Raw genomic sequence first — 23,112 nt, 5'->3', positions numbered from 1 at the left:
CAGATATCCAGAGTTTGCATCTCCCTGCTCTGATTTTAGCTTTTTTTTAAAAAGCCCTTCTTGACTTTGCTGTACATCGTCTTGAAATCCCTGCTCCAGGGATTTCTAACAAATAAGCTGTTAGAGAAGCAACACACAGGGTTATATAAGGTCTAGGGAAACCTTGGAATAACAGGAAAGCTGTAGTGTTAGCTAAAATTCTCTAGGCCTTTGATTGAGGGGGTGGAGTAAATTGAAGTAAGGATTCTGCGCGTGACTGTAAAGGGACAAACTAGAGAGAGGACATAGTTTAGCTTCCTCTTGAACTACTGTTCTTTGTAACATTCTAAACAATTTAGAAGAGTAGGAGCTCAATTAAAATTCACTCATATGAGTTTGAGGCAGTAAGATATAAAAAATAAATCCAATATAAAAAGGTCCCAAGTTGTCATTCAAAAATCAAGAGGTCTAGAGCTGCTTGAAATATGTACTTGAGTACTTGAAATATGGCTGGTGTGAAGCGAACTGAATTATGCTGAGTGTCTGTAAGTGTAAAATACACAGCATTTTCAAAGACTGAAAAAACTGTAAAATCTCACTATTAACTTTATATTGATTGCATATTGAAGTGATGTTTTAAATACAATGAATCAAGTCTACTTTTTCTTATTTTTTCTAACGGGGCCACTAGAAACCTTATAATTATGCTATGTTGCCCGCCTTATACATGCCTGTAGGACGATGTGGGTTAAGACTAACCTGGGGATACTAACTGGTACTAAACGGGGGAGGGGGGGGGAGCGGGTTATGTCATAGCCTAAGCCATTTAAAAATAAGCCTCCAGAAAAGATAGCACTGTGTGTTCAGTTCACCTGGGCCACACTGTGTAAAGAGCGCCTTGGAGGAGGAAACAATGACTTAATTGCCTTGAAAAGCCCCCAAACGACTGAAGTTCAGCACATCAAGGCTCCCACTGTGAGCCAGCGGCCCCCGGGCACTGGAAACCCTGCCAGCGGGCGTGGGCGGGCCCTGCCGGGAGGGAGGAGCGCTCGCGGGTCGCGCCGGGGAAGGCCCCGGAGCCACGCGGCTCAGGAAACCACCCCCGCGGCCGGATAGGAGGACACCTCACTGGCCCCTCCTCCGCGGACTCTCCCTAGGCCCCTGCCCCGAAAGGAGGAAATCTTGTCCTCAACCTGGCGAAACAGCGTCCTCGAGCCCATGCCTACGCTCCACTCCAAGGCCGCTCACACAGTGCCCTAAAAGACCCGACCGCGGTGGGCTAGAGAGATAAGGAGAAAGGGAGAAATGCAGGTGTGTGCTGCAACTGCTCGCGCCTGCGCGAAAACCCCTAGTCCGCCTCAGTTTCAGCCAGTTACAGGGCCTTCCTCCCTCCTACTTTTCCCCGCCCCCACCTGGAGACGTCACAAAGAGTGACGTATAAAGCGAACAATCACAGTCCGTCCCCTCATGAGCCAGTGGGGAGAGGGGAGGGAGGGGAGGGGGGAGGGGAAAGGACGGAAGGAGAAGGCTTCGGGGACGGGCTTGTCCCGGTCGCCCAATCAGAGAGCTCTGGGGAGGAGCGGGGCGGGGCCCGAGAAGAGGGTGGGGGGTGGGGCTAGGGAAAGGAATTAGAAGGCTGCGGGGAGGAGAGGGCGGGCTCCCAGAGATTAAAAGCAGCCAATCAGAGCGCGCCGGCTTCATTCGGAGCGCGGCGTGGGGCGTCGCCGCCGCCGCGCGCGCCGGGGGCTGGTTAAGGCCATGAAACAAAAGAAACCCTGAGAGGGGAGCCGCTGCCACCTCCAGCAGCCCGCCCCGCTGCCGTCCCCACCCACCCACCTAGTTACCTACCTCTGCCTCCTTCCTCTGCCCCTCCACCCCGCCCTCTCCAGTCTCCGGGCGGCCCTGGCGCTCCTCCGCCCGGGTCGCCAGCCCCGCCGCCTCCCCAGAGGAAAGGTGTTTGCGCGCTGAGCAGGGCCCGAGCCCTGTCCGCCATGGGGCTCGCCGCCCGCCGCGCCTGACCCGGCCGCCGCCGCCGCCGCCGCCATTGACAGCGCGCCGCCGCGATGCCGAGCGGCAGCTCCGCGGCCCTGGCCCTGGCGGCGGCCCCGGCCCCCCTGCCGCAGCCGCCGCCGCCGCCGCCGCTGCCGCCGCCCGCGGGCGGCCCGGAGCTGGAGGGGGACGGGCTCCTGCTGAGGGAGCGCCTGGCCGCGCTAGGCCTCGACGACCCCAGCCCGGCGGAGCCCGGCACCCCGGCGCTTCGGGCCGCGGCGGCGGCGGCGCAGGGCCAGGCCCGGCGGGCGGCGGGGCTGTCTCCGGAGGAGCGGGCTCCGCCCGGCCGGCCCGGGCCCCCGGAGGCGGCCGAGCTGGAGCTGGAGGAGGACGAGGAGGAGGAGGGGGAGGAAGCGGAGCTGGACGGAGACCTGCTGGAGGAGGAGGAGCTGGAGGAGGCAGAGGAGGAGGACCGACCGTCGCTGCTGCTGCTGTCGCCGCCCGCGGCCGCCGCCTCCCAGACCCAACCGATCCCGGGCGGGTCCCTGGGGTCGGTGCTGCTGCCCGCCGCCAGCTTCGATGCCCGGGAGGCGGCCGCGGCGGCCGCGGCGGCGGGGGTGCTCTACGGAGGGGACGATGCCCAGGGCATGATGGCGGCGATGCTGTCCCACGCCTACGGCCCCGGCGGCTGCGGGGCGGCGGCGGCGGCCGCCCTAAACGGGGAGCAGGCGGCCCTGCTCCGGAGGAAGAGCGTCAACACCACTGAGTGCGTCCCGGTGCCCAGCTCCGAGCATGTCGCCGAGATTGTCGGTCGCCAGGGTGAGTGCGGCAGGGAGGAGGGGAGTCCCCCTGGGCTTGGCCCCCGGGCGTGGGTGGGGAGACGAAAGAAAGGAGCTCCGGGCAGCAACACTGAACCCGGCGAGTCCCCCGAGTCCATCGCGGAGGGGTCTGCGAGGAACCGTGGTCGGTGAGATGAGAAGCTGGGTCACCTTGCGAAAACCCACGGTATTCCGCTGGTTTTTGCGTGGTAGAAGGTGTTAAGTTTCTGGAGCCACCCAGTCCGGTGGTGTTCACTTTACTCGGGCTGTATTCGTGGAACAGTAGGCTGGCGTGGCACCAGAAACCTCAGTGAGGTGGTAAAAGGTCGGGATTCGGTGGATTCGGCGTTGTGCACGGAAAGCGGCGAGATTGCAAGTTTGCGCAGCCGACTGTCTTCTCAAAGGCACTCAGCTTTACCTTACGGCAGCTCGTTTCGGTGAAGAAATGGACAGAAATGGAGGCTTTGTATAAAGAGCTCGTTCGAGAGGGAAGGGAATGTTCAAGTGGTGGGTAAAACCATTACCCCCCTCTACCCCTCCGCTATTCAGAAACTTAGCTTTTGAAGAGCAGCCTAACTCTGTTGATCTTTTTGTATTCTCTTTTGATACATTTGAACCTTGGAAAAGGCACATTGGCTATCTTTTAGAACACTTGCATTGTACACGATGAAGAAAAAATGGACAGTAAGGTAATTGAGTTAAGGAACTTTATGCGTTTATACAGTTTTCAGTAAATTCTCTTCACTTGCCAGCACACCAGCACTGCAGACAGACTCCTCCCACATTGTTCAGACAAAGGACCTATGTCTCAGATTCCAGGAGTAGATTTGTGAAGGTGGGGGAAGGGGATGCCCAGAGTACCTCAGTATCCGACATTTTTAGGGAAGGTCCTCTGCACTTTAGCATAGCTTTTTCTCCTGTACTAAGGGAGTAAATATTACCCCCAGCCGCCTTGTTACAATGTAGCTTAGCCTGGTTGATGCATGTCTCTTTACTGTTAGGTTGAGAGCATTGTTGGGGTCAAATAAAGAGAAATAATGGCGCTGCTGCTTAAATGATCTCATCTTTCCCAAGTGGTCTAAAGTACACATAAATAAGAGGTCTGTGGAAATGGTGGTGTCAAATATCAGAGTTGGCTCATTTCTTACCTCTCAGATTTTAATAAGAAAAACCCATCTGAAATCTGGGTAAAGGAGATAGCTTATTCAGACTACCTGATGACTGGTACTTTAAAGGCACAGTTCAAAGCTGGTACCATTCAATTGAGAGTTTATGCCTATAGTTAGTAAATAAGATTCAGACGCCTTGTTTTTTGTTTGCTTTATTTGGTTGGGTTTTGAGAGGGGAGTTGTTTTTGCAATACTTACGATACTAATCCAGGAGAGCACTGCTTCACCTTACATAGCATAAAATTGTAATATCTCGGTTGAAAAGTCCAGAATGAGTTGGCCATTCAGTTAAGAACATCAAGGAATTGCTGTGTTTCAAGCCTCTGTTTTGCCAGGTGTTGAGTTTATGGCATTTGGAAATGTGAGATTGATCCAGACAAACTTGCTGCTCTTAAAAAACTGTCTAATCAACTGTGGAATGGTACTAAACGAATGTGTAGTTAATGGCATTCTCCACAGTGTATGACAAACAGTCATACATGGGAAAATATCAACCCGGGAGGGACTTGGAGAATGGATAGGACTTCAACAAATAGAGATGAAGAATGACTGAAGAACAATGTGAGGAAGTGTGGAGGGATAATAATCTGGATATAATTAGAAAGTTGTGATTTTTGGGGGGGTGGATACTTGGGGTCTTAAAAGGGGTGCGTGTGGTTTCAAAGGGGCTGAGAAGGTGTGCCTTCTGGCCAGAGTATGAAAAACCCTTAAAATGCTGTACTAGGATGGTGCTTCCTCAGCACAAGTTGCTTCAATGTGCTTATGGTGTCATTTGACGGTGAGAAAAGAACATTTACTTGCCAGTTTGGAGGGACAAGATAATGAAATCTTTTGTATATTTAGTTTAATACAAATAATACAAACTTTTGTCTTCATCTGTATTGTACCCTTTAAAATACCAAAAAATGGTCCCTAATTGTACAAAATGTTGTCTTTATACAAATCCATTATTTAAAAGTAAACTGAATTCATTCCCAGCTTTTATTTTGTACCATCTATTAAAATAATTTAACATTTTATAATTTATTTAATAGCAAATGAGATAAAGTCTTTAGTTTTTCTGTGCTTATTGGGCTGTATTTATTGGTTAATAAGGAAATGTGGTTCTATTTATGTCTTAGGACATGGAGACAAATTGCTGACTATTCCTCTTAACACTTTATAGTTCCCAGAGTTAACAGTACTGTTACAAGTATGTCGTCATCCTCTGTATTCTCTTAAGAGCCGAAAGTCTTGCCCCCCCTTTCCTGCCTCTAGTGGATCATTGGCCCCTTTGCTACCTCCACCCCTCCACCATAATAAAACAGGTGGAGTGTTTTGCCACTCATGGAGGACAAGGCACCTTACAATGTTGGCGTATTTTTGTTTTTAAAGATTTTGTTTATTTCTTTGAGAGAGAGGGAGCACATGAGTGGGGAGGGGCGGAAGGAGAGGGAGGAAGAATCTGATGGACACTCCACACAGAGAATGGATCCCAGTGCGGGGCTGGGTCCTGTGACCGAAAGACTGTCTGTCACCTGAGCCAAGACCAAGACCTGAGTCAGACCCTTAACCCACTGAGTGAGCCACCCAGGCACCCCTGCACTTTAAAAGTGTGATGATTTGTCTTTTCTCTAAGTGAATAAAGAGGGCAAATCACTTAATTTACTTGTTTGCTTTGGATGAACTAAATTTTCATTCTAAAGAATTAATCGTTCTTGCCATTTTATTCATTACCTGAAGTTATAATTTTCTGTTTGCCATCTCTTAATTGGTTTTGGAAATAATTATGACACAGATGGAGACATTTCTGACTTCAGCTCTGAAGCAAAGGGTAGGACAAATGGAATTCTGAGTCATATAGACTAGAACTCATGTAAATGGCCTCTGGGTTCCAGTATCTTTCAAAGGAAAAAAAAAAACAGACAAACTGCTGCTTTTGATAGTGATGAAAGTTGGCAGTGTTGACCTCCTATATGTACCCCCCAGTAGCATATGGTCATTTGCAAATGTTAAATTGGCCCCTTCTTTTAAGCTTTGCATCTCATATTGAAACCAACCATACTGTAAAATAAAGCTAGGAACTAGGATAGGCTTTTTGTATAATCATAGATGTTTTAGAATATGGACATTGAGGGTGAACCTGACAACAGACTTAACTTATGTTAAATGTACTACCTGCAGGACACGTTCACAGTGGTTAACTAGAGGTTTAATTTAAGGCAATGGATTTGGTTATAATTTGTACAGTCATTGATACCCAGTTGGACTAAAGTAGAACTCTATACCCATTCTTAACTACATTATAAGGAAATACTGAATGTCATAAATTCAATTGTTTTAAAAACTTGTACCTCAGGGTTTTATGTTACTGTTTAAACTTAATGTGGGTCTTTAGCTGTTTTCGTTAGTGACTTTATATATGTGTTTTCTAGTCTCTAGTCTGGAAAAGTCATCTTCAGCTTTTTCTTTTTTTTATTGTACACCTTGTCAAACAAATTAAGCTTGTACTCCCAATGTCTGAATATTAATGTATGAGTGATACATGTGTGCTACAAAACATGTAAAGAATTTAAAGAATGGGGTAAAAATGGAAATTGGAGTTCTAATTATTTTTTTCCTGCACTCCAGTTGAGTTTCTTATACCTTACTTTGTCTGTGGATGAACTAGACCCCTTTGGAAATTGTTTTTTTATTTATATTGAGCTACTCTGTCTCCACTGATTCCCAGTGGATTTTGTACACGGTCACTTTTTAAATAATGAAGATGTTACAGTGTTTCAAGTTGTCATAAATGCATCCTTGTGACATTTTTCCCGTTTCATTAGGGTAGAACCACTCTTAAAGTTTTAACACAACTAAAATAAAGTGTACGCTTATTTGTGTATGTCTGTCTGACAGAAAAAGAGAAACTTGGGTCTTGCCATACATAATTTCCCTGTTCAAGAAGAAACACATTTTATGAGGACAGAATGTTTCAGAACAATGCTAAAATACGATGTCTTTTTTCTTTTATGGAGAAGGAGGGATTGTTGGCCTTCTCTTTGCCAGGTACTACAATCCTGCTAGGCCATGATCCCCATTTTACAGATATAGAAACTGGATGTCTGAAGACATGTTTTACATGTTTTGTAGCCTCTTCAAAAACTGGAACTTGCATTTAGACCAGTTTGACATCAAAGATTTAAGTTGCTGCTTCTGTATTCAAGCATCCTGCTCAGGAAGGTTAATGATATTTGGGTTAATTTCTGCCCTAATCATGAACTTTGGGATACTCTATTTCTAGTTTGGGTAACTTAGTATCTTCACTCTCCAAATTAATTTACTTAATAAAATTTGCTATCTCTGCTATCCAGAAAGCACAGTTATCATCCTAATATTCTTATTCTCCTATGCCTAACTAAAAATTCTGTCATTTATAGTTTGGAAAGTGAATTTGTGTTATATACATGGTGGCTTTAAAAAGCAGATATTGTAAGTTCTAGGCTTTAAAATTTAAATTTAGTTGATAACAGTTGTATTAGCTCTGGGACCATTGGGAAAGGTTCAATGATATTGTTTTGCAAATGGGTGGGGAATCTACTGCCTGTTCTTCCTGCCTTATTCAGCTAATGACCTATTTTGATACACTAGAAGGAAATGGAAAATAAAGTAGTAATATAAGGGTGTATTTTCTACCCCCTGGTTACCAACAGTGTAAAAATGATCCAGGGTGTAAAGTATTTGGAAAGTGTTACTATGTTAGAGATTTTTCTTTAGAAATTTTTCAACAAAGTTTATGGGTTGAAATTCTGGGTAGCTCTTCTTACATCTTAAAGTTTTCAAGGGAAGAGGTAGCATTTAGTTATAAGATAGTGCTTAAAGCCTGCTTCCCCCTCTCTCTACCCCTGCCTTTTGCCTACTTGTGATCTCTTTGTGTCAAATAAAATCTTAAAAATTTTTTTAAGATCGTGCTTAATTTGTCGATTTAAAACATATTGAAGGATTTAATACTTTTGCCTTAAACTGAATACAAAAATGTAATGCATGTTTTAATCTAAAAACTGCCCCAGATTCCCTCAGTGTCTGCTCAACTGTGGTATATTGGAAAGAATCAGCAATCAGAAATTAAAATTCCTAAATTTGATTACTCTGTACCAATAATTCACTTTGTGATCTTGGACAAGTCACTCAAACTCCCTAGGCTTTAGATAACCTCCTCAGATGGATGTAATCTTCCCTGTAATACCTCTGGACACTGAATGATATACAAATAAATTGAAACACCTGAAACTTTAAGTGATAAGTACATATTTTTGTTAAGTTAAATCTGAAACTAAGTTGAACCACTCTTTCATGTACTTTCTTGGTTTTAGCAGTTTCACACATAATATTCTTCTAATGCAAAAGAACTAGACCCAACTGGTATCTGAATGTCTGTTGGCTACATGGCATTTCTGTGCAGATGGGTTTAAATTATGTTGTGATAACAAAGCCCAGCATCTCAATATTAAAACAATAAAGGTTTATTATTCTCAAGGACGCTGCTTATTTCAGTCATTCAGAACTTGGGCCAACACAGCGACCACCTTCTCAAGTGTTCGCTGGTCTTCCCTTCTCTCTGCCTGCCTCTCTGTCTACTTGTGATCTCTTTCTGTCAAATAAATAAATAAAATCTTTAAAAAAAAAAACAGCATGTCTTATTCCACTGTATGAGACATGCTGGTCTTTTTTTTTTTTTTTTTTTTTAAGATTTTATTTATTTGATAGAGATCTCAAGTAGACAGAGAAGGGGGAAGCAGCTCACCACTGAATAGAGAGCCCAATGCAGGGCTCGATCCCAGGACCCCGAGATCATGACCTGAGCCGAAGGCAAAGGCTTAACCCACTGAGCCACCCAGGAGCCCCAGGACATGCTGGTCTTTAAATGTTAAACCGGAAGTAGTAATTACATCTGCTCATATTTCATTAATCAGAGCAAGTCATCTGACCACACCTACCTTCAAGTAGGTGAGAAAGTCCATTACAACTGTGTGCCCACAGAAGAGAGCTAGAATATTAGTGAATGGCCATGATGACTACCGCAGTATTATTTTATGATCAAAAGAATTATTACAGAATTTTTAATGTTATTTACGCTATGTAGAATTTGTAATTTAAAGTTGAATTCCCAATTGAAAAGAGAAAAGTGTATTTTCAGTTTAAAGACTCCTTTAGAAAACTCCAAATAAATTATGGAAAATTTATTTTGAAACCCAACTGATTTTCAGGTAGATTCTAAAGTGATAGGTTTTTTTATTATTATTAAACTGCATCTTAATGCCTCCCAGATGGCTTATATACCATAATTTGTGGCTTTAATTTTTTTTCCCATTCCACCGTATGGGGGTATCATATGGACATTTGTAAAGATTAAATCTGGCACTTAAACTTTTAAAATAAATTTCCAGTATTAGTGTTGCCAAGCCCAAGTATATACTAAATTGAATGTATGCACAGCCTAATGCTATTGGATTAGATCAAATCTTTATTCCATGGCTGATTCTGAAAATTTTAAGTTGCACTGCATAACATTAGAACCTCTTTGATGCAACTGTTTGGGATTTAGGAACAATTCATTTGGGCATGGTTTGTTTCCTTTGTCCAGTAAGCAAAAACTGCAATTCAGTGTATGCAGGGAAGCCTGATTTGACTACAGTTAAAGTTGTATCATGGAATAATAAGACTAGGACTTAAAATACTAAAACTGACCTTTATATTACTGTTCCTTCTTCTGTACCATTCTTCCCTTTGACTTCTACCTCTCAATCAATATCATTTTAGTATACTGTAGGAACGGACAATGGAGCCTGGGGTTAGAAAACTTGTTAGAGACTTGGTTTCATCATTTGTTGCTTGTGACCTTGGACAAATCAGTTAACCTTGCAGAGTCTCTATTCTTGTGGGAAAAACCTGTTCCATCAACTTGTTCTTCCTGGTCCCTTCCCATACCCCATTTGTTGTGGGGATCAAGTTTGAGATGATGTCATTAGTACAAACGCATGGCACAATTGAAAGTGTAGAGATAATAAACTATATATGGAGTAGGATAAAGTTTATACATTTTTTTTACTGCAAGGTTTGTACTCTGAGAAAATGCTAGTTGAAAACAAAAATTATCACATTGTAAAGTTTTCCCAGGGTATACCACTAACTAAAGGATGCACAGTGTATTTTTTAAAGTTTACAAATGAATCTGATTCTATTATATGGTACCCAAACAGAAGTAATTCTAAGGTTTCTATTAACGTCCTCCAAAAGGGATAAACCTAATTTTAAAATCCCCAATAAGGAAATTTATTTGACCGTTCATCTCTAATTTACACCCTCTTCTAGGTGTTTCAGCTTTAGTGAAAGGCCAAATGTGAGCCCTTTTTTAAATTATTAACTATCTCAGTCCTCTTTTCTAAGTGAAAACAGAGGGGGCATTTTAAATTTAGTTTAAGAATCAAGTAGAAAAATGAGGCAGGTTGAGAGAATGGTATATTTAGGAGTCATCAGTTTATAATTCTGGGCTTCAGTTTCTTCGTGTATAAAATGAGATTGAGCTAGATTATTTCTTATAACGCTTACATTCTGATTTTTGTCCAAAAAGAATCCCTAAATCATGCAAAACTACACCAGATTTCAAATTCCCATTTAGGTTGACTTAAACATATCTCCTCCAAGTTTTGTACAATTTAAATACAAGTTTTATCTTTAGGAAGTAAATTCCTTAAGTGTTTTCAGCTTCCTATAGAAAATTGGTTTGTTTGTTTTTTAATGGTAAACCTTCAAGTGTGTGAGACAGTTTATCTCATCTGATGCATTCTCTGTTCCACCGTACACATAAGGAAACAGATCTATGGGGATATAAGTAACATACCCAGGGCCTCAAGCTAATAGAATTAAAGACTTCAACACTCATATCTCATTAAGTGGTAGAGCAAGCAGGCAAAGGCTCAGTAAGAATATAGAAGGTTTGAACACCACCAACAATATAAGAAAAGAGAATAAGAGATTGATATCTGTACATGAACATGTGTAGACATCAAATCCTTCTGTTGCTTGGATACAAGTTAGTGAGGGCAAGCACTGAATTTTAGTCATCTTTGCATCCTTGGTGTCAGTTAAAGTACCTGAAGCAAAGTAAATACTTGCTGCTTATTTTATTCAACTGGATTATCGGATTAGATTTGCCATTATACTATTACTGTTTCAGTTTCCATATTACAGAAATTGGGATTTTCTTCTCTTACCTTAGTCCCCAACCCTTTATGTAAGGAGCCAGTCAACCTAAGATCAACTTTGCTTTAAGGGCAGTAGACATGTACTTGACTGAAGGCATTAGATATCAATATGAATACTGATAACAACAGAACTAAAATCCTATAAATAAAGCTATTTGAAGTCCTGTCAGTGATATTTACAATGAGACTGTATTCTTCACAAATAATTTCAGAGGATTTTGACTAGAAGAGCTACAAGAACACTTGAACCTTAAAAAGGAAAGCTATTACTTGTATATTGTGCATTTAGGCATAGTTTGCATTGCTAATCTAAACAGTTTATTTAAATTTTGAGTTCAGTTTGTGTACATAAGAAACACTGTTATTGGGATTTAGCTGATATTCATCGGTCTTTGAAGATACATTACTGAAATTGAGTTCCTGTAAAATTAAAGGAGCTTTTGAATAGCGTGTCTAGGCTAGCTCATGAAGAGAAGGACCACCCTCGTGCTAATATATCATGGAACATAAAATAATGTGTTTTCTGTGGTGCTTTTAGAGAAAAATTGTATGGAGTAGTAAGAGGAGTTTGGGGTTATTAAGACAATATGGGTTTGAGATCTGACTTTTCAGCTGGGAGATCTTGAGCAATTCAGTTAAAGTCTTTCCTGCCCTGCTTAAATCACTGTTATGAAGATTAAATGAGAATATATCTGGAAGAATTTGGAAAACTGGAAAGGGTGCTACAAATTTTTATTATTTTTTTTAAAGATTTTATTTGACAGACAGAGATCACAAATAGGCAGAGGCAGGCAAAGAGAAAGGAAGGGAAGCAGGTTCCCTGCCGAGCAGAAAGCCCATGCGGGGCTCAGTCCCAGGACTCAGGGATCATGACCTGAGCCGGAGGCAGAGGCTTTAACCTACTAAGCCAGCCAGGTGCCCCAAATTTTTAGTATTTCAAAGCTAAGGGTATTAGATCATTTTACTCAGGAAATAATTGAAGCAGTGTTTTGGGGGTGATTGGATATTCTGAAAGAGTACCCTTTGCTGAAATACCTACTTGAATAATGGGCATAAGCATTTTTAATACATGATTTCATTTAATCCTCACAAAAACCAAGTGAAAGAAATAACTTTAATCAGTCTCACCCATGAAGGAGATAAAGGTTTAGTGACCTGCTAAAGTTCACAAAGCAGGTTAATAATGATCCAAAGTCTAATGTTCCCAACCATTACTCAACCTACCTTTCCTTGAGGAGAGGAAGAATAGGTGTGTGTGTGTGTGTGTGTGAAATAACATAGTATCTGATTGTCCCAAGTGCTTTTAAGACCAAAAGAGAAGCAGTGACAATATTTCCTGGGAGAAGGGGGACTTGGTCAAAAAATTTAAGCATTGGAAGGGACCTAGAGGTTGAATGTCCTAGCATTGAAGCCAGGAGTAGTTGGTGATAGATTAGAACCAAGGCCTACAGACAATCAGTTTTCTCCTTCCTACATTGTTTCCTTGCTTGCCTTAGAAGATTCATCTGCCATAGCCATAATAATAAGAGCCAGTACCGTTGTACCATATTATTGAGTTCATCGAGCCCTTCACATAGCCTCATCTTCTAAATGGCCATGTTTTGTTACTCAAAGCTATAAGGTTTGGAGGGGAAGTACCAGGAGGAAATTTTCCATGTTATTTAGGGAAATATCTGAGAGAAGATAGAAGAGAAACAAGATTTGTTTAGGAGATAATAAAGTCTAAGAAAAGGTAGGTTCTGGCTGCTTGATGGGAGAGAGTTGGTGAGGGGAAGATTTTAACGTCAAGCCAGGGAGTTCTAATTTTCTCAGAGGTAAAGAGCTACTCAGGGAGTTTTCACTCCCCCTCCTTATTTAGACAAAGTGTGTATGTTGTGTGTACATACACTGATTCCCTAGTAGGATCCTTTTTCCTCAAAACAAAATAGTTGGGGGAAATTTTTGAAGAAAGTTACATGCCAAGGATGACCCAAAGTTAAAATAAACACATAAGGCAGTTTTGGTGTTCGTAAGGGTTTTAACTTCTTCCAGTCACCTTATATGTAAGATGCATGTAATTTATGGAGTGACTGGAAAATACAGTGAATTTCTGGAAAACAAAATACTCTGTCAAAAATCAGCAACACTGATTTTTGGTGCCTTGGGTGGCTCAGTCAGTTAAGCAGCTGCCTTCGGCTTGGGTCATGATCCCAGAGTCCTTGGATCGAGCCCCGCATCAGGCTCCCTGCCTAGTGGGGAGTTTGCTTCTCCCTCTCCCTCTGCCTGCTGCTCTGCCTACTTGTACTCTCTGTCAAATAAATAAATAAAATCTTTAAAAAAAATCAGCAACACTTCCCATAACATTTGGAGCTACTGACTACTACTTTTAACCTATTCCATGATACCACCACCCCACCCCCCGCAAAAGAACACTTGGCATTGCAGCTCTGTGTACACCTATTTGGAACATGTTGAGCTTTGCATTGTTGGGTTGGTTTTTTTCGCCCTTTTTAAATGTTGATTGCAACCTACTAAATTAATATAGTAAACCATGCTCTGAGAAACACTGAAGATCCCATCATTTCAGTTCTTTTTCTTTTAACTCCTCTCCTACCAGGGGAATCTCTCCCTCTTAATCACAGACACATTTGGTGGGAGAGGTTCTCTTTACCCTGAAAAAGCAAGACAGAACCTTTGCCGTTGCCAGGGAGTGCAGGGACCATAGAAAGAGGAAACGGGTTCTTATACCAGGGATAAGTTGGAGACTTTTTTATTTGGGGAATTTACTTCCAAATCAAAATAAAATTACAACTATTAAAGTTGGTGCTCTCCTAGTTCTTAACCTCTGCATATTCTGGTATACAGCTTGCCATAGGTTTGTTTTTGTCAGTAGCTATAAGAAAACAGTTATTAGAGCATCTGGATGGCTCAGTCATTTGAACCTCTGCTTTCTGCTCAGGTTGTGATCCCAGGATCCTGGGATCAGTTCTTAGTCAGGCTACCTGCTCAGCTAGGAGTCTGCTTCTCCCGCTGCCTGCCGTTCTCCTGCTTGTACCTGGTGCTCTCTATCTCTGCCAAATAAGTAAAATCTTTAAAAAAAAAAAAAAAAAAATTCTAGTCCTTACCTCTTAGAATTAAAAAGCCTTGTTCACATTTGAAGTTGTGATATCATTTGCCCTGCTGTTCATAGAGTCTAAAATAATATCAGCTCTAGCCAAAGATTGGTTAATATTCTAAGTCTAGTAAAATGTGTGTCATTTCTTTGTATTTTTAAAATTTTTTCTGATTTAATTATATTTCTTGGAAAAAGCTAATGCATTTGTGTGGTTCAAAATTATAAAAAATTAGAGTGTAAAGGGAAATTAAGTCTCCCTCCTACCCTGTCCCCCTAAATCAACCAGTTTTATGACTGCATTGTATTCCATTATATAGCTATACTGACCACATGCTAATACAAACAATTAAGTAATATAATACAAGGTCATTTTGCACCTGTGCAAGTATTTCTACAGAATCAATTCTATGAGTGGGATTGTAGGGGCAGAAGGATTCATGCAGTTGTAATTTTGATAAATAATGCAAAGTGCCATCAGGCCATTCATACTCTCAGCAGCTAAATATGAAGGTCCTTTTCCCTGTTCTTACTAGCTCTGGCTTTGATACTGGATAGTCTTAGAGGTGGAAAAAGGTACCTCAGTTCATGTGAAAATGGGAATTTCATGGTCCATAACCATTTATATATTTCCTTTTCTATGAGCTGTTTCTTTTCTTTTTTTGTTTTGTTTTGTTTTGTTTTTAAGATTTTATTTGACAGAGAGAGAGATCACAAGTAGGCAGAGAGGCAGGCGGAGGGAGAGGGGGAAGCAGGCTGTCTGCTGAGCAGAGAGCCCGATGCAGGGCTCGATCCCAGGATCCTGGGATCATGACCTGAGCTGAAGGCAGAGCCTTAACCCACTGAGCCACCTCCATGCCCTGAGCTGTTTCTTTTGATGTGCAGTCTGATTTATCTGTACTCTTAAGGCCTATGAGTTTTTTGCCCCTCTGAGATTATAAATTCTTCCATGATTTATTAAATATCTTAGACTTTTCAGATTGAAAGTCAATCTAAAATACTTAAAAGCTTTTTAACCTTCCTCACTTGTAAAATAATAAAACAAGTTTGTTTTCTCTTTAGTTTGTGTTGCCTATTTAGAACTCTCCCTATTCAAATTGTCCCCAACTTTAGAATATATATAGTCTAGAAATCATGTGTTAGTTGTTTGAAATTCATAATATGTATGTTCCTATAGAAACAGTATTATGGTTGATGAGGTTTCCTATAGTCCTAATCTGATTTGAGGGTAGTGTGTGGTCGGTATTATGGAGGGCACGTGTTGCATGGAGCACTGGTGTGGTGCATAAACGATGAATGCTGGAACACTGAAAAGAAATAAAATAAAATGGGAAAAAAATCTTTCTTACAAAATTTAGGAGAGAGAACAGATATATTCTTCTGTTTTTGTTGTTAGTGGCTTAAAGGGGTTGACTCAGCCATCTTCCCAAATACCTTCACCCTTATCTGCAAAACTTAGAGACACTGTCTTTGGGGCAGAATTGGCCTCTTCCTCTCCTATCTCAGAAGTGGTTTCTGGGGCACCTGCGGGGCTCAGTGGGTTAAGCCTCTGCCTTCGGCTCAGATCATGATCTCAGGGTCCTGGGATCCAGCCTCACATCGAGCCCCACATCGGGCTCTCTGCTTGTCAGGGAGCCTGCTTCCTCCTTTCTCTCTGCCTGCCTCTCTGCCTACTTGTGATCTCTGTCTGTCAAATAAATAAATCAAATCTTTAAAAAAAAAAAAAAAAGAAGTGGTTTCTGCTCAGAATGTTTGTCTTCTGTTCTTCCTATTGAGCCAATTATTAAACACCTCTTTGTGAGTACCAGCCATAGGCCAGAGAGTGTTTTGTGTACCTTTAGGCCTATTTTCTTAGTTAATAATACACCTATTAGGTATTAAACAAAAAGTATTCTACTAAGGTCAGCTGACAGTTGCTTATAGTCACAAGTATTTATTTGGAGAACTTTACGCGGTTCAACTTTCTAGTGGTCAGTATTAGTATGAGTTGAGAGGAGATAACCCCAGACCCTTTTGTTCTTTCTCCCTGTGCTTAATAGAAATTGCCCAGTGCTTTTCTGCAGGATGAACAGGACCTTCTTCGTTAGAAATGTGATGTTAGCACACCTTCTTGTTAAGTTGTAGCCCAGAGTATCTGAATAATAACAATAACTGCCCTGGATGTATAGGGTAAACAGTTAGTTACTGGTTGACGTTAGCCTTTCAGAATTTCTTAGGCAGCTCTCTTATCAATCACGTGTCGATTGGCCTATCGGAAGTACTCTCAGTTCACAGCCCCAAGCGACACCTTCCTTGTTGAATTGAGAGAGTCTCCTGAAGATTCAGATTCTGTATAAATAAGTAGATATAAAAGTTTTGGGGCACCTGGCTGGCTCAGTGGGTTAAAGCCTCTGCCTTCAGCTCAGGTCATGATCCCGGGGTCCTGGGATGGTGCCCCGTGTCTGGCTCTTTGCTCAGCATGGAGCCTGCTTCTCTTCCTCTCTCTACCGGCCTCTTTGCCTACTTGTGATCTCTGTCACATAAATAAATAAAATCTTAAAAAAAAAAAAAAGATATAAAAGTTTTATTGCTCTCATCTTCTAACTCACTTTCTGTTTTGGAGCAAAAGCAATTAACACTGTCGTAGATAGTTAAAAGTTACACCATCAACTTAATCTTGTAGTTCATTATAGATGTAAACTTACAGCAGCACTCTTAGTAGTTAAAACTTCTGAGTTTTATAGTAGCATAAATTCAACTCATTGTAATAATTTCCTGATAGCCCACAAGCCACCACTCTCCCCTCGGCCCTTCTTACCTCATCCAGTTGTGTACTAAGTGCTTTCCGTGCAGTTTTGCACCAAATCTTCTCAGTGAATATAACCTCACATTCAAGTAAACCTGACGCTAGAAGTGTTTTCATGATAGTTACCTAGGATCCAGCAGTGAGGAAAAAAGCCATTTATTTCTTTGTAAGTTTTACATTTTGTTGGAAGGTGGAATAGGTCTGGGTTAAGATACTTAAGTCTAGTGGTAGGTTGAATAAAGTTGTGTTGAATGTGTTATAATTGAAGTTAGCATAATCAACTTCAACAAAGTTGCATTAGCAGTATGGGGCTATTATAAGAGAGTCTTGAAGAGCTCAGCAAAAAAAGCTTAGCTGCAAAGCAATATGTATAAGAAAGACCCAGTGTTCTTATGCAGAAATCAGCACATGCCCTTTGGGCACCCCAAAGGCCTATACTTCTCATCAACTGCCCAGTGGTTTGGGGAATGTTTAGGAAGGGAGCACAAAGCAGTCTTGAGGGATAGGAACCTTCACAGAGGATGAGACATCTAAACTAAAATCTGTATGGCCAGCAGGAATTAAGCAAGTAGAAGTGGGAGTAAAGAGCCAAGGACAAAGGAGCATTGTAGTCATGGAAGCAAGGAAACATGGATAGAAGTTTAATATGGTAGAAACTCATGGCAGAGTTTAAGAATTGAGGAAGGGGAGGATGTGCCCGAGTGGCTCACTGGCTTAAGCATCTGCCTTTGGCTCAGGTCATGATCCTAGGGTCCTGGGAAGGAGCCCTGGCCTGCATGGATCTCCCTGCTTAGCAAGGAGTGTGCTTGGTCCTCTGCCCCTCCCTTACCCCATGTGCCAGTTCTCTCTCTCTCTCTCTCTCTCTCTTTCTCTCTCTCTCTCAAATAAGTCTTTAAAAAAAGAAGAAAAAGTGAGGAAGGAGGGGGAAAGGAGACCAGTAAAGACAAGCATCTAGAGAGAGGTAGCCCAGTCCCAGGTAAAGGGGGCTTTGTGTGCCACCTTGTTTGGACTTTATCCTTATGGTTAAAGGGAGCCGCTAATGCGCTTTATGCAAAGAAGTGATGATGTGATCTATGTTTTATTTAGAAACCATCATTTGACTTAAATGACTGTAGAGAATGGGTGGGAGTAAGGTGGGCCTGGAAGCAAGGGGACTTGGGGAAGGGTGCAGTTATGCAGGTTAGAAACGATATATATGAAGACCTATGTTTTTTGTTTTGTTTTGTTTTTAAGACTTAGTTTTTATACACTGTAAGTTTATTGGGGGCAAGGGGGGGAGGAAATTTTTAAGAAAAAGATCACCCTAAATGTGACATGTGTCTTTAAGAGCACCTTCATTTTAAGGAACCTAGGAATAACATAGGACATATTCATGAGGACAGATCTGTTCTAGCAAGCTTCACATTAAGATCTTTGAAAAGTATAATCCCAGAGTCCTATGCCTTAGTTGTGTATTTGACATTTTAAGTTACACTTTGAAGCCCTCTAATCTCACATCATTGGCACTGGTAATAGGTGATTACTCTAAAAGTTGAAAGAATTGTGGATGGTTATGAATATGCATCTCAGATATTTTATTTTAACTTAAATGCACTTGGGATTTGGGCCAAAGGCTTTTATTTGAGAATGGGTCTGCCAATCTGAGTAGTCTTTTAATAAAAGGACATGCAGTGCCCATGTTCCATACAATGTTCAATATGTTTCTTTCGAGTTTAGCAGGAATTTTACAGTGGATGCAGAGTCATTCTGTGTTATTCTTACCCCAGGCCTTTACAGTTGTCTCACCCATACATAATTCAGCAACACCCTTTTTTTTTTCTTTAAGGTACACATCTTTTACTGAGAGTTTCTTTTCTTTTCTTTTTAAGATTTTATTTATTTATTTGAGACAGAGAGAGAGCATTAACAGGGGGAGTGGCAGAGGGACAAGCAGACTCCCTGCCAAGCAGGGAGCCCGGGCCCAGGGCTGATCCCCCAGGACCCTGCAATCATGACCTGAGCTGAAGTCAGATGCTTAACTGACTGAGCCACCCAGGCAGCCCTTTATTGAAATTTTCAAAAAATAATCAGCTTCATTTTCATACAAGCATAGTGTCTTTATGCATTCATATTGCACTGATTTATGTCAAAGTTAATTTAGTTAATGCATGAGTAGGACTAGTATAACCAGATATGAGGATAGCTTAGCCTCAAATTCAGTTGATGGAGCAGATGTGAGATGGCCTTTGAGCCATGAGGATTGTGCTCATCATGGGTTTTATAGAGTGGAGAGTAATGTGAAAATACGACAACTAGGTGAAGTCGGTTAAACAACTTCTGTCTTAGAGTTGTGCGAAATTTCTGAGGTTCTCAGACTGACAGAAAGACCATAGGTTTTGAAGTTAGAGTAGGTTTAACTGTTCTTGTAAGCTTCATTTTCCTTAGCAATAAAAGGAGTGCAGTAACCTAGTTCTTAGGGTTATTGTATAGCTTGAATGAGACAATAGCTATTTAGTGTCTTACATGTGCACTAGTGGTTTTTCTTTGCCACCAACATCCTGCAAGGAAGTTATTTTATTACTGTTCTGAAAGTCAGACCTGCATATGGTACGGCTTGCCTGTACAGAGTATTCCGCGCATTGTTTGCAGCGACTTATGACAAGAAGGAGACAACAGGCGTGACTTTTAAGATCTCCCACTTGAGGTGCCGCCGCTTCTAAGTGAAAGGCCAGCAGACAGGTATACCTGAGGATGGCGGAGCATTTGTGGAGTTGGGAAAGCTTCCTCGTGATCTAGTGACAGGTTTTCATGATAAAGAAAAAAACTGCCCAGAAGCAGACATTTAGCTTGAAAGGAGCTTTCTGTGATCTGTCTTTATCAGTATTACTGACATAGATGTTGATTCTTACGAAATATTTTCTTTCTAACAGGTTGTAAAATTAAAGCACTGAGAGCCAAGACAAACACATATATCAAGACACCTGTTCGTGGTGAAGAGCCCATTTTTGTCGTCACTGGACGGAAAGAAGATGTTGCCATGGCCAAAAGAGAAATTCTCTCAGCTGCAGAGCACTTCTCCATGATCCGTGCGTCTCGAAACAAAAATGGCCCTGCCCTGGGAGGGTTGTCATGTAGTCCAAATCTGCCAGGTCAAACCACCGTTCAAGTGAGGGTCCCCTATCGTGTGGTAGGATTGGTCGTTGGGCCCAAAGGAGCAACTATTAAGAGAATTCAGCAGCAGACCCACACATACATAGTAACTCCAAGCAGAGATAAAGAGCCTGTCTTCGAAGTGACAGGGATGCCCGAAAATGTTGACCGAGCACGAGAAGAAATAGAAATGCATATCGCCATGCGTACAGGAAACTATATTGAACTCAATGAAGAAAATGATTTCCATTACAACGGTACCGACGTAAGCTTTGAAGGTGGCACTCTTGGCTCTGCGTGGCTCTCCTCCAATCCTGTTCCTCCCAGCCGCGCAAGAATGATATCCAATTATCGAAATGATAGTTCCAGTTCTCTGGGAAGTGGTTCCACAGATTCCTACTTTGGAAGCAATAGGCTGGCTGACTTTAGTCCAACAAGCCCGTTTAGCACAGGAAACTTTTGGTTTGGAGATACACTACCATCTGTAGGCTCAGAAGATCTTGCAGTTGACTCTCCTGCCTTTGACTCTTTACCAACATCTGCTCAAACTATCTGGACTCCGTTTGAACCAGTTAACCCACTCTCTGGCTTTGGGAGTGATCCCTCTGGTAACATGAAGACTCAGCGTAGAGGAAGTCAGCCATCTACTCCTCGTCTGTCTCCTACATTTCCTGAGAGCATTGAACACCCACTTGCTCGGAGGGTTAGGAGCGACCCACCTAGTACAGGCAACCATGTTGGCCTTCCAATATACATCCCTGCTTTTTCTAATGGTACCAATAGTTACTCCTCTTCCAATGGCGGTTCCACCTCTAGCTCACCTCCAGAATCAAGACGAAAGCACGATTGTGTGATTTGCTTTGAGAATGAAGTTATTGCTGCCCTAGTTCCGTGTGGCCACAACCTCTTCTGCATGGAATGTGCCAACAAGATCTGTGAAAAGAGAACGCCATCATGTCCAGTTTGCCAGACAGCTGTTACTCAGGCAATCCAAATTCACTCTTAACTATATATATATACATAAATACTATATCTCTATATGGACTCGTAAAGGCATGGGTATAATGGTACCCCCAGTAAACTTCCTAATGAATTCTTATGACTGTTATCAGGCTTTATTGGGATTAGGCTAAAGTTGTTAGTAAACTTATAAAAGGCTGCTATGGTAACACTAAACCTAAGTGGTCTCTTGTCTATTAGTTTGGTTTGAATTATTAATACTATCCTGTAGACCCAGAGACATAGCTTGTTTAAGAATCGTTAAAACTGAAGTTCAGCTTGGCTGAGTGAAGATAATCATAGGTTGTGTGAGCCTATGAGAAAAGTTTATACGTCTAGATTTCACAACAATGGGTCCCAAAGCCTAGCCACATTAAGAGTTTATGGAGGGTACTTGGCATTACAGATGATTCAGACACTTCCAGTGCTGCCTTCTTTACACTGCCAGTTTTGACAAAACAGGTTCGTTTTTTATTTTACAACAACTTATGCCTAATTCTGCAGGATTGCAAGTAACTTTTTAATGCATTGTGATTACTTATTGGTAATAATAGGGCTGATGGCAGTTTACTCGATCACTGGTTATAATTTGGGACAAAAACTGCTACATTGACCTTCATCTCGCCCAGAACGCTCACGGCTGGTATGATCAGTGGATCAGGAATGCAATTGTGTCGATTGTGAATTCCTACCCATTGCCTGCCTCGGTGAATGTGGAAATGGCCACCTGGGTTTTCCCATTTCAGGAAGGGCTTTGGGATGCACCTATATTGGCTAATAATTGAGGATGCGAACATTCCATTCATTAGTCTGATCAAGCTGTTGATTAATTTTTAGACTATAGATCAAAATGTGAAACATTTTATGTTCAATCCATATTTGTCTTGCACATTATAAATATATTTTTATTTTTTAGTAATTTAGGGGAGGGGGAGGGAAAGAGGGATAATAATGCCCTTAGCATAATTTACAAAAGCAGCTGTGATGACCTTCAATCAGTTTACTTCATTTCAAAACTATTTCCAATCACAAGGAAAGATTTCTTTAAGATACACTTTTACATTTCACCTGTGGATGTCTATAACTTCATCCTCAGTATGTTCCCAAATCTTTGCTGGCATTGAAAGGACAAAACAATATACTGGTGGGTTTTTCTACTAATTATTTTTTGAAGCGTTATTTTCCCAAAACAAAAGAGCTTTTTTTCTCAATATAACAAAAAATTGAAAATCCTATGTGTATTGAATAGTAAATAGACAAATTTTATTTTTTATTTCCACTTGAAGAGTTACATTTCGTATAAAAGTTTACAAATAACGGTTTTTATTTTGATTTTTTCAGTATAAAAATTGCCTTGATGGCATATTATGATGTAATGCTAATTGCTTGTAGGATAGTTAAATGTCAGTATTGAAACCTAATCTTTAGCTGCCGTCTTGTAGATACGAACGAATGTTCACCAAGCATGTATTTTGTATTTTGTTGCATTGTACACTGCAACTAATAAGCCAAGGAAACGACATATATTAGGTGCGTGTACTGTTTCTAAAAACCACAAACTAAGAATGATAAATTATCAATATAGTTTAGTATTTGCTAATTTTACTACACTCTTTTGTTATGTATATGTAGGGAAGTCATAGGGATTATAAATTCAATTTGAGTAAAGTTTAAAACCATATATTTTATGATAAAGGGCCTTTAACTTAAGATGGCCAAAGCACTGATATTATATATTTGCTGTAAAGAGAATTATAAGAGTTTTATTTTTCTGATATTAAAAGTTACTTAATAAAGACTTGTTTCCATTAACTTGAATGTATTCTCCTTGGTGTTTTTCATGCGATCATGGGTTTAGGCTGGAAGGTAGCCATCGGCCAGAATCGAACATTTTCTTTTACATCGTTTCCCCTCTCCCAAGCCAGTT

The 23,112-nt window shown here is 41.4% G+C and overlaps 1 protein-coding gene across 1 annotated transcript; it reads left to right on the top strand.

The window, feature by feature from the left end:
- The first annotated feature begins 1,490 nt into the window (after positions 1 to 1,490).
- On the top strand, positions 1,491 to 23,003 carry MEX3C (mex-3 RNA binding family member C). The gene is made up of 2 exons (XM_013048552.2): positions 1,491 to 2,787; positions 19,967 to 23,003. The coding sequence occupies exons 1-2, from the start codon at positions 2,043 to 2,045 to the stop codon at positions 21,190 to 21,192; spliced, it is 1,971 nt and encodes a 656-aa protein (XP_012904006.2). The 5' UTR covers positions 1,491 to 2,042; the 3' UTR covers positions 21,193 to 23,003.
- The last annotated feature ends 109 nt before the right edge of the window (positions 23,004 to 23,112 follow it).

This window comes from Mustela putorius, unplaced genomic scaffold, assembly GCF_011764305.1.
Source record: "Mustela putorius furo isolate JIRA1106 unplaced genomic scaffold, ASM1176430v1.1 tig00003858_pilon_pilon_pilon, whole genome shotgun sequence".
NCBI lineage: Eukaryota > Metazoa > Chordata > Mammalia > Carnivora > Mustelidae > Mustela > Mustela putorius.
The sequence above is the reverse complement of the archived record's forward strand: the minus strand, read 5'-3'. Positions and strand labels throughout refer to the sequence as shown.

Excerpts from the sequence above, each read along its gene's own strand:
- MEX3C (XM_013048552.2), top strand. The coding sequence starts at position 2,043 with ATGCCGAGCGGCAGCTCCGCGGCCCTGGCCCTGGCGGCGGCCCCGGCC. Across the intron at positions 2,788-19,966 it reads CGAGATTGTCGGTCGCCAGG|GTTGTAAAATTAAAGCACTG; the intron begins GTGAGTGCGGCA and ends TCTTTCTAACAG.